Source organism: Rhagoletis zephyria, unplaced genomic scaffold (genome assembly GCF_001687245.7).
Source record: "Rhagoletis zephyria isolate East Lansing unplaced genomic scaffold, Rhagoletis_zephyria_1.1 Rzeph_scaffold_00408, whole genome shotgun sequence".
NCBI lineage: Eukaryota > Metazoa > Arthropoda > Insecta > Diptera > Tephritidae > Rhagoletis > Rhagoletis zephyria.
Genome location: NW_016157492.1, coordinates 250121 through 261959, shown reverse-complemented (window position 1 = coordinate 261959; position 11839 = coordinate 250121). Strand labels below are relative to the sequence as shown.

The 11839-nt window shown below is 42.4% G+C and overlaps 1 protein-coding gene across 1 annotated transcript in view; it reads left to right on the top strand.

Annotated features, from left to right (window-relative positions):
• The first annotated feature begins 596 nt into the window (after positions 1 to 596).
• Positions 597 to 11839, top strand: part of simj (transcriptional repressor p66-beta simjang) — a 258063-nt gene continuing 246820 nt past the window's right edge. Inside the window, exons 1-3 of the mRNA XM_017611461.1 lie at positions 597 to 825; positions 892 to 1357; positions 1419 to 1674. Of these exons, the coding sequence (XP_017466950.1) occupies positions 657 to 825; positions 892 to 1357; positions 1419 to 1674 (891 nt within the window). The 5' untranslated portion in view covers positions 597 to 656. The remainder of the gene's footprint in view (positions 826 to 891; positions 1358 to 1418; positions 1675 to 11839) is intronic.

Sequence of the window (11839 nt, the reverse complement as noted above, 5' to 3'; positions counted from 1 at the left end):
GTCACTGAAGATGGCACAATGTCGAAACCGGTTTGTCTGCAAACCAAACAAGGGATGACGGAAATTTGTTCCAAAATAAATCACTACAAACTAAATTTCATCGAAATCGGATTAAAATAGTGTTTTCGCCCACAAGAGTAGAGGGCGTGGCAATTATTTCATCTTATCTTTAAAAAATTTCATAATTCTCTATTTCTAAGTAAAACTAGAGCACATGTCAAGTTTCAGTGAGTTATTTCCACCTGCCTCCATATAGTCGAAACACTGCGGCGTTTGTATTTTTATGAGAAGCCGTTTTTCATTGCAGAATACGCTCGAAGGGCGACCGCTATTAGAAAAAACTTTTATTTTTTATATTGGAAACTGGGCTTGAACTCAGGCCCTTCGCGGGGGTACCGTGCACTGCTAAACAATACTCCACGGCGGCCGCCGGTATAGGCATATAACTTATAAAAATTTTTTTTGTTGATTCTAAATTATGAAGTAATAAAATGCACGATTTGTAAAATATTGACCTAATGTGCATGAGACATGATATGCCGAGCACTTAAGATATTAAGGCTTAGCGCTTCAGTATTTACTTTCTTGGTTTTTAAAATTTCTCTCTTTATTTGTAGTTCATATAAACTTCAATCAAATCTCACACCTCTTAAGGCATGGCCAAAATGGATATCGATGATGTAGTGGACTTAAGTCTTGGTTCTAGTCGAGATCCAGCATTAACTATAACTCCATCTGGTATTCGGGACGCCCGTGTTGCATCGCAAAATTCTGGCCTGACTATTATATCTACATCGTCACTGCCCAGCACAATTTCAACTAACGGTAATGGCATATTAATGATTATAATTTACGCTTAAACTTATTTAATTTACCCTATTATTGGTACAGAATTAGTATTGCAGGAAGATAATAAAGTACAACGACGTGTTCTAAGACCACGAACTGAACCAAAGTCCTACGCAGAGGCACCAGATATAGTTTTATTACCAGCACGCATAAACGGCCGGCAACATAACGGAAACATAGATTCTGAAACAGACGATGAAGATTCTGCATCATACGTTCCTATAAAGGAATTGTCCCCTGCTGAAATTGTGGAACGGGAAAAAGGCTTGCGCAAACTTAGGGAGGATCTGCGAAATGAAGAAACAAAATTGGTTTTGCTTAAGAAACTTAAACAGTCGCAACATGTAATGAAGGAGAACTTAGCCCTCACGCACACAGCTTCCTCTAGCAATGCCATGACTCTTATCCCAACTGCTCTCACATCTAAAAGTTCATTAAGCGTAACAACTACAACTATAGTGACTGTGTCGAACCAATCAAAAGGTCGGTCCACCACTGTAAATATAAAGTAAGTATCGATTTCTGAGCCTTTGAAAGCACGCTGAATTACTAGTTGGTTCAAATTTAAGCACTACATCATACAGCCGCAATTCAGTGTCATCTCCATGTACTATGGTAACTTCATCACCTTCATTCAGCCGCGCTAATTCTTCGGTTCTTCCACCACCTCGTTCGTCTCTTCCAGGAGGAACAACATTGACCTCAGGCAATTCGCATTCTTCTCAAAGAATTCATTCACGTTCCAATCTTCCAAATCTTACCATTACACCTTCAGTTACAATCACGCCGACTACAGCCCCCCCTTCTGGAATGAAACCACGTAATGTGAGTAATTGTAATGTAATCGTTGCAGCAAAGAGTAAAACAAGAGTTAAGCCAATAACCCTGTACGACACTAAAAAATACATGGGAAGTTATGTATATTTTCTGGTAGGTCCTTTCGAGTAAAACAAGAATCGAAATATGAAATTTGCCAAACACGGTTTTCGTACTTTTGCACAATCATAAGCATGAAACTTAGTTGATTATGAACCGAGTTTCGGTTTAAAAATAAAAAGCTGGGCCTTTCGAACGATATATATATATAAGTAAAGAAACCTTAAAAGATCTGTGTGTATTTACCCAGCAAATACATTTTTTTTTTACTTTTTTCAACTTTGGTGAGCTTTTCACTCACTATTTTATAAGAAAACCATATTAGTCCTAAATTGATTGTAAAACTAAATTTAATGACGAGTGAAAAGAGTGTTTATTTTCTAAAGTCGGATGAAAGTTTACTGAGTCATTAAACTTTTTATGAACCCAAACACGGTTTTCGTACTTTTGCACACTCATAAGCATGAAACTTAGTTGATTATGAACCGAGTTTCGGTTTAAAAATAAAAAGCTGGGCCTTTCGAACGATATATATATATAAGTAAAGAAACCTTAAAAGATCTGTGTGTATTTACCCAGCAAATACATTTTTTTTTTACTTTTTTCAACTTTGGTGAGCTTTTCACTCACTATTTTATAAGAAAACCATATTAGTCCTAAATTGATTGTAAAACTAAATTTAATGACGAGTGAAAAGAGTGTTTATTTTCTAAAGTCGGATGAAAGTTTACTGAGTCATTAAACTTTTTATGAACCCAAACACGGTTTTCGTACTTTTGCACACTCATAAGCATGAAACTTAGTTGATTATGAACCGAGTTTCGGTTTAAAAATAAAAAGCTGGGCCTTTCGAACGATATATATATATAAGTAAAGAAACCTTAAAAGATCTGTGTGTATTTACCCAGCAAATTGATTGTAAAACTAAATTTAATGACGAGTGAAAAGAGTGTTTATTTTCTAAAGTCGGATGAAAGTTTACTGAGTCATTAAACTTTTTATGAAAACAAAATGTTTGCAAAAATATTATTTTTGGCTATACAACTCAAAAATTGTTTTCTTGACCCTTTTTTAATTTGACGTTTTCTATGATCGCAAAGTATGGCAATTCCGAGAGCCGGATCAAATAGGCTGGAGAAACGTTTTAAACGACCCATTGGCCAAAGCTCAAAATGTTGTCCTACCACCACTGCGTTTAAACCAGTAGTGGGCATTTCGTATCACGCGAACAGCTCAACTACGCTTTTAACAAGTACATATATGCTAACACATTATATTGCCGAAAAAAACGCAATTCAACCAATGAATCAGTCTCGCATAAGCTGTTGCCGAGGCATGTTGCGTTGTCTGCACGCTTCACAGCGCGAAAATTAGGAGTTGCTCTTGCGTTTTTCTTGAATTCCAGTATCGTGCGCGCACAACCACCTCGTTTCAACTGAAGTAATCGACTGAATGGCCGAGTCGTCCGCTCTCGGCAAAAGACACTAACACATGCTCAAAATGTGATAGTGTTATGGTGCCCATCACTGGTTTAAACGTGGGATATATGAAACCCCTATAGTTTCAAAGCTCTTGCACGGTACAGGGATTGCACGGTTTGCAAAGTGGTCCCAGCAAAGTGGTCCCATAGGAAATCAGGTTTTTTTCGTGCAATCCATGCACCGTGCAAGGGCTTTGCAAGACTCCGAGAATACCCCTAATTGTAAAGTTGTGTTCCCAAAATTTAGTGAAGCCAAAATAAAAGGAGGTATTAATTTTTTATTCTCTCATCTAATACTTTTTCACCGGTTTTGTCTCTTTTTATGAATTTCAGGTATTTTCATAGGACCTCAAATTCGTAAAATTATGAGCGAAGTGGGCTTTCTGAACAAGCTAAGCTCTGTAGAAAAACGTGCATGGAAGTGTTTTGTAGCCGTATGCAATAATTTCTTTGGAAGCCACAGAAGCGACGACTATGTCACGGTTGTTAACGAATTTTTGAATACTTACGGTGGAATGGGTTTTAACATGTCCTTAAAAATCCATTTCCATTTGGATTTCTTCCCACATAGAAGAAGGGGAACACTTTCACCAAGAAATGGCTACAATTAAAAAACTTTTTTTAATATGCCCATTTTCAATACCATCCGACATACGCTAAAAAGAAGTACACATACCAAGTTCCGTTAAGATATCTCAATTTTGACTCGAGTTATCGTGTGTACAGACGGACGTACAGACAGTCACGGCTTAATCGATTTCTTTTTTCATTCTGATCATTTATGTATACATTTGTCTAAATCTATCTCGATTAGTTTTGGCTGTTACAAACAACCGTTATGTGAACAAAGCTATAATACCCTTGCGTACAAGTGCGCTTGGGTATAAAAATGATTTCAGAATATTCCAAAACGAGAAACTGATCATGCTTAGTTAAGAAAAAGACGGTCAAGAAAACATTTTGGAGTAGTATAGTCAAAAATTATATTTTTGCAAAAATTTTGTTTTCATAAAAAGGTTAAGTACTCAGTAAACTTTCATCCGATTTTTGAAAATAAACACTCGTTTTACTAGTTATTAAATTAGGTTTTACAATCAATTTAGGACTAGTATGATTTTCTTATAAAATAGTGCGTAAAAACCTCACCAAAGTTGAAAAAAGTAAAAAAAAAAAACTGTATTTGCTGGGTAAATACTGTAGCGCCAGCAGTTGCTTAAGCGGAAGTGTTGCCAATACAGGTATGCATGTATATACGGCGGCCATGATGTTGCTGAGGCATTAGCAACAATAAATCGGAAGCAGTGGGTCGGAAGTAGTGGATAATATGATGGGCATAGTGCAGTATGAGTGTGTGCGTGTGTATGTGTATATTTGAAATGGGACCTTTGGGTATGAGTGAAAGTAGGAACGTAGGCATGAGGCAAGATAGGCTTTCTCCGCTTGATCGTCTATAAAAGGCGCATGAGAAGGCCAACGGGTCATTATCAAAGTGACGTTAAGTGTAAGGTGCGTGGAGTCTTCTGTAAGTGCGCGGCTATTAGAAAAATATATATAGAAAGAAACGCGATACCAGTTTTGTGGAGTGACAGTACAAGCAGTACAGACCCTGAGGAATACAGGTGCTTAAGACTGCCGGTAAGTTGTGACATACTTTGTATCACCCGCATGCAAATGCTTAAAAAAATTTAAAAATATAAATCAAGTGTCTTGCCTTGTATGTATAAACTAATGGCCTGTGGGCGTTTGTGAGTTGGTACACACATATGTGTAAGAACACAGCACAAAGGCATTTGCACTTGTTCAAATACACCTTTCTTACGTCCGTAATGCTTATGTTTGCAGGTCCCCGGCAGGCTAACAAAGGACAGTGATCGGATTGAAGATACTTGTGGAAATCACATACGAAAATCTCGGCGACCAGTGCAATCTATCTGCATCCTATCCGCATGGTAAGGAGTAAGTTAAATCGGCATCCGCTGCGCCAACACCACCTGTACTTGGACGCACCCATTCCCACGACAGCCGGTTCTACGTACCGGAATGACTCGGGGCTTTACCTGACCAAGGGCTGTTGTTTCGGCGATCTAACCCCTTTTAGGTTGGTGAAGTATCTCAGAAGTTGTTCGTCCATGGGGCTACATTCGCTACGTTTTCTTCTGCTCAGGGCTGGCATCGAGTCAAACCCAGGGCCAGAAACCTACACCTGCTGTGTATGCCAGAGACGACTACACCTCCACTCCACCTCAGTCAAGTGCAATGCTTGCGAGGGGTGGAGTCATCTCAGAGTCTGCTCAGGACTACGGACACATCGGCAGTGGACCAAGTCGTTTGTGGCCCCTGCTGCTTAAACAGAGCAGCCTCCACGGCTAACCCCATTCCACCTGAGCAGTCCCACACAAACACCACAGCACAACAACATAACACAATAGACCACACCACAACCGCGACAGACCACAGAACACACTCCTCAAGTCACTAGCCGGCAGTACTTGGGGCAAAGACAAAGAAACGTTGCTGGCAACATACAAGGCAATAGGCCGGCCGGTTTTGAACTACGCAGCGCCAGTGTGGTCGCCAGGGACTAGTAGGACGCAGTGGACGAAGCTACAGACTGTACAGAACACCGCACTCAGGACAGCGACGGGATGCCTCTTGATGTCGCCTGAACACCACCTGCACGGCGAGGCGCAAATGCTCCCTGTAAAGGAGCATAATATAATGCTCTGCAAGCAGTTCCTGATCGGGAGCCACAGAAGTGGCCACCCAAGCAGACAGCTGCTTGCAGAGGAGCCCTCGCCTAGGCACGTCAGGAGGCATCTATATGAACTAACGGACGAAGTCCAGAGGTTCATTAAGCAACCTCTGGACCCGACAGCTTACAGACAGGCCCTGAACGGCATTCACAGGGACTCAGTCTCGAGTTATGTAGACTCTAGACCTGTGAATGCCGTTCTAGGCACACCACCCCCGGACATAGACGAGACGGAGCTTCATCTGCCTCGGCAGACACGCACTACACTCGCACAACTTCGCTCCGGCTACTGCAGCAGGTTAAACTCCTACTTGAATGAGGATGTGCCGAACGAATGTCCGGCATGCGGAGAGACCCCACATGACTCAAAACATCTCTTCGCATGCCCGGCAAACCCGACATCCCTAACGGCCTTGTCCCTATGGGCAAACCCCGCAGAAGCTGCACGCTTCCTAGGGTTGCCGTTAGTGGAACTTGACGACAACGACTGAGATACCAACCGATCTGGGCGGGGTTGTTGTAGCCGCTACAACAACAACAACAACAGAACACGCTCAACCGCACCACCACCCACACGCCGTCGCCAACAACTCTTGGTTCCTCCTACAATCTGCACGTTATGTCAGACCACGATATTCCGTAAAGTGACATTAGTCAAGCGGAACACCTGCCTTGGCTGGTGCCACTTTAGGGCATGTGCAGGTCTGCGCACCACGCGAGACTGGACGAGGAACTTCGGGGGCCCGTGCTGCGCAGCACGTTCGCAAACCTCAAACGCGACGCCACCCGCCACCACCACAGGGCGGCAACCACCTCAGCAGCGCACACAGCCAATGGCGTCACGGCCACACACATCTCTCACACCCCGCATTACCACACGTCTCCCGAACCATATGAAGCTTCCTCAATTTAACTGCAACGGGCGTCAGAGCAAGATCGAGGTGATAACCGTCTTTATGGGAAGGCATGGTATACTGATAACTGCGGTCCAAGAGACGACATTGTTGAATTGTGCCGGGTACAACGAGCACCGTCGGGATCGCGAGCGAGATAATGGTGGTGACTTAGCGTTGATCACGCACCACACCGTGCAGTATCGTCTTATCGAAGCAGACATCGACCGCAGGGATACCACCCTAGAATGTCAGGGCGTTGCTATCCGGTCAGCCGATGTGGAGCTCGAAATGTTCAACGTTTATATACCCCCTGTCACCTGCTGCCAGGCAGGATATCACCCTGATATAGGTGCGCTCCTCAGAGGTGAAAACCGAATGGTAGTAGGTGACTTTAATGCGCACCACGATCTTTGGCACTCAAGCCTGTCTAACGATCGTAGGAGAACCGATTTGGCTGAACAGATAGACGATTCGACATTCTGAACAATGAACGACGACGCACCCACCAGGATTATGGGCAGCTGCTGCAGCTCGACAGACATAACAATAGTCAGCGCTACAAGCGACTTTGCTTCCGCGGAGCACCGAACTTATATCAACTTCTCCAAAGCTGATTGGATAGCCTTCGCGGAATTTACTGAAAACACCTTCGCTGCTCTCCCCACACCAACCGACGTTCACCTTGATTTGCTTGACCTTTTCTTGTCGGTCCAAACAGGAATCTCGATAAACTGTTGTTGGGTAGCTCGTTTCCAAATGGGATGGTGACAATAATGAGGTTGACTTAGGATTTCTGCACATTGGTCGTCCAATCATAGTTGCTTCATCGGCACAATCATGATGCAACGATTACATGACGACTACACTTTCGCACACTCGGTCGTGATATTTCTATTCATTTGGCGTCTAAAAATTCACTTGGAGCAGGTATTTTCTGTTTTTCTGGTGGATATTTTCGCGAAATATTTACAAAAACCTGCAATTTTTAAAATATAGACTGTGCTGCAACAATTCTAGACATCATTTTTCAGTAATATCTCTTCTTTTCTTTTCCTGAAATGTGTTTGTGTATGCACACAGACTTTTTACAATTTCGTCATATTTTATGGTTAAAACGCTCACATTTATTGAATTTTAATAATATTATCCACTTTTTAATAATTTCCACAGATTTTATGCAAAAAAATACTAACTTTTNAACAATAGTCAGCGCTACAAGCGACTTTGCTTCCGCGGAGCACCGAACTTATATCAACTTCTCCAAAGCTGATTGGATAGCCTTCGCGGAATTTACTGAAAACACCTTCGCTGCTCTCCCCACACCAACCGACGTTCACCTTGATTTGCTTGACCTTTTCTTGTCGGTCCAAACAGGAATCTCGATAAACTGTTGTTGGGTAGCTCGTTTCCAAATGGGATGGTGACAATAATGAGGTTGACTTAGGATTTCTGCACATTGGTCGTCCAATCATAGTTGCTTCATCGGCACAATCATGATGCAACGATTACATGACGACTACACTTTCGCACACTCGGTCGTGATATTTCTATTCATTTGGCGTCTAAAAATTCACTTGGAGCAGGTATTTTCTGTTTTTCTGGTGGATATTTTCGCGAAATATTTACAAAAACCTGCAATTTTTAAAATATAGACTGTGCTGCAACAATTCTAGACATCATTTTTCAGTAATATCTCTTCTTTTCTTTTCCTGAAATGTGTTTGTGTATGCACACAGACTTTTTACAATTTCGTCATATTTTATGGTTAAAACGCTCACATTTATTGAATTTTAATAATATTATCCACTTTTTAATAATTTCCACAGATTTTATGCAAAAAAATACTAACTTTTATTCAATTTTAACGCAAATATTAACTTTTTCACTAATTTTGCCCCATAAAATGTAAACAAACAATGTGTGCACAACGATTAGCAAACGACAGTGCCGTACTTATCCGTTTCTGCACCTTGTACGATTTGCCGATAACTAGCCGATAACGACAAGTATGCAGATCTCCTTTGAAATGCATGTGCTCGGACCAAAATTTCAGGGCGAGACGATAACACAACTATGATTGGACGACAAGTGTGCAGATAGCCTTACGTTTGATGATTTTGGGATTACCGGTGTACGGTGGTCTAACTGCTGCCAAATGAATAGACCATAATTTTAATTTAATTTCATTTATTAAACAAATTCATTAGTGCAATAAGATCTTAAAGCTCTTTTACAGTACAACAGTAATTATAAAGCACAAACAAAAAGCAACAAAAGGAAAACGATAAGTAAAAAATAAATTAAAAAAATAAAAGAAAAGGAAAAATGCAACTAGTTCTAAGACTAAAAACTAACATTATTACTTAAGTAAAAACTCAACGACGCAAACGTAAACATGTGTAGATAAATACATCACATATGATAAACCTAGCAGATAGCGAAACTCAGAGTACAAAAACTTATTGACGAAAGTACGAAAACTACACATTCCTAAAGTTGCCCTTGTTTAAGCTGGAGCGAGTAGCAGGTGGAATAGAATTCCATAAACGCGTGGCGTTGACAAAAAATAGTCTTGCAGAGTTAAGATAATTAAAGCTAGGTACAATTAAGTCGCTTATACGGGCAGATTTTGGAAAGGTTAGCTTATTATACAGATAGCTAGGTAGCTTATCCGACATTAAACGGAAAAGAAAAATACAATTCCTTGCTTTCAAGTACTCAGATATCTCACAGCCCAATAGGCGAGATCTCCAACTAGAAATGTGATCAAATTTAGCCAAACCGAATACATATCGTGTTACGTGATTGAAAACTACTTCAATTTTGTGGGCAGATTGAGAGCTAAGCTTGCTGTAAATACATTCAGGATACCAGATTATTGGCAAAATCAGTTGTATTGCAAGTTTTCTCCTGATGTCGACCGGCGTAAAGGATGCAGACATTCTTAAATTACGAAGAGTGATGAATACTTTGCTAATTACGAAATTCGCGTGATCATCACAGGAAAGACTAGAGTTGATTACAAAACCAAGATTCGTCACTTTAGACACAAATTTATTTATATATAAGCTAGGTATGGCAGAAAAGGCGACGCGAAGTTTAGAAATGGGTAACACATAGGATTTATCACTGTTCAGACAAAGCTCATTTTTTAAAGCCCAAGATGATATCGAGGACAGATCACAGTTAAATCTAGAGCACAAGGAGACTGATTGGTCTCATTCCCACGAGAGCCGGTTCTACGTACCGGAATGACTCGGGTTTTACCCGACCAAGGGTTGTTGTTTCGGCGATCTAACCCCGTTTAGGTCGGCGAAATCCATCAAACGTTGCTTGATCCTAGGGCTACACCTTCTCCACACCCTTCTGCTCAGGGCTGGCATAGAGTCATACCCAGGGCCAGAAATCTACACCTGCTGCGTATGCAAGAGACGACTGCATACAAACTCCACCTCGGTCAGGTGCAATGCCTGTGACGGGTGGAGTCACGTCCGTAACTGCTCGGGCCTGCGTACGCACCGGCAATGGACCACGTCGTTCGTGGCCCCATGCTGTGCGAACCGGACCGCCTCCACGGCAAACCACCACCCGCCTGGGCAGCACACAATCAACACACCCATACCCCACCACAACACAACAATAGACACACAAACAAACACAATAGCACCCACACACGGCCGCCGCCAACTCCTAGTACCTCCGACAATCTGCTGTGTTTGTCAGTCCAGAATATACCGTAACGTGACATCAGTCAGGTGCAACTCTTGCCTCGGCTGGTACCACTTTAGGGCATGCTCAGGACTTCGCAACACGCGAGATTGGACGAGTGACTATGTGGGCCCCTGCTGTGCTGCCCCGTCGCATTCCTCCCCCGCGACGCCGCCAACCACCACCACAAGGCAGCACCCCCTTTTGCAGCACGTACAGCAGGGGGCCGGCAGGCAACAACCCTCTTTAATACCACAGCACACAAAGGTGCTACAATTTAACTGTAACGGACTCCAGAGCAAGTTCGAGGAATCACGGTCTTTATGGGAAGGCACGGAATATTAATAGCTGCGGTCCAAGAGACGAAGTTGCACGGCAATTCAACCCTGTTGAATTGCGCCGGATACAACTTGCACCGTCGAGATAGCGAGCGAGATAATGGTGGAGGTTTAGCGTTCATCACGCACCACACCATGCAGTATCGTCTCATTGAAGCAGACATCGACCGCAGGGATACCATCCTAGAATGTCAGGGTATTGCTATCCGGTCAGGCGATGTTGAGCTCGAAATATTTAACGTATACATACCCCCTGTCACCAGCTGCCCGGCAGGATTGTGCAACAACTGCCTTGCTCCAGGGCATTTCGTTTCAAAATGCCCGTCGACTTACAAATGCAAATCATGTTCAGCTCGCCATCATTCGTCGCTATGGAGAAAATCTGAAGTGAGTTCAACGACATCGCGCGACGCTAGTGCGATTGTACACACTCATTTGGGTAATTCGTCGTTCGAGCAAGTAATTCTTGCAACCGCAATCGTATTAGTGCGAGATGCTGCAGGCAATTACCAACTTGGTAGAGCATTACTTGATTCGTGCTCACAAGTAAATTTTATAACTGACAGTTTTTCGCAACGTCTACGCCTGCAAAGGAAGAAGCAACGCGTGGAAATTTTAAGCATCGGCAATTCACCAACAACCATAAGGCATAAGGCTATAGCTACCATCAAATCACGTCATTCAGATTTTGAGTTGGCACTTGAGTTTTGCGTAACGCCACACTTTTCACATCAACCAGTGCCTGACATAGACGTTTCATCCTGGAACTTGCCAGCGAATATAAATCTGGCCGATGAACATTTTCACAAATCGCAGGGAGTTGATTTGCTATTAGGAACTGATTGCTTCTTCAACGTCCTATCCATCGGGCAAATTAAACGTTATGTAGTTTGACTATTGTCAATTAAATCGAATGCTTTGTATTGCATGCGCCCCACGT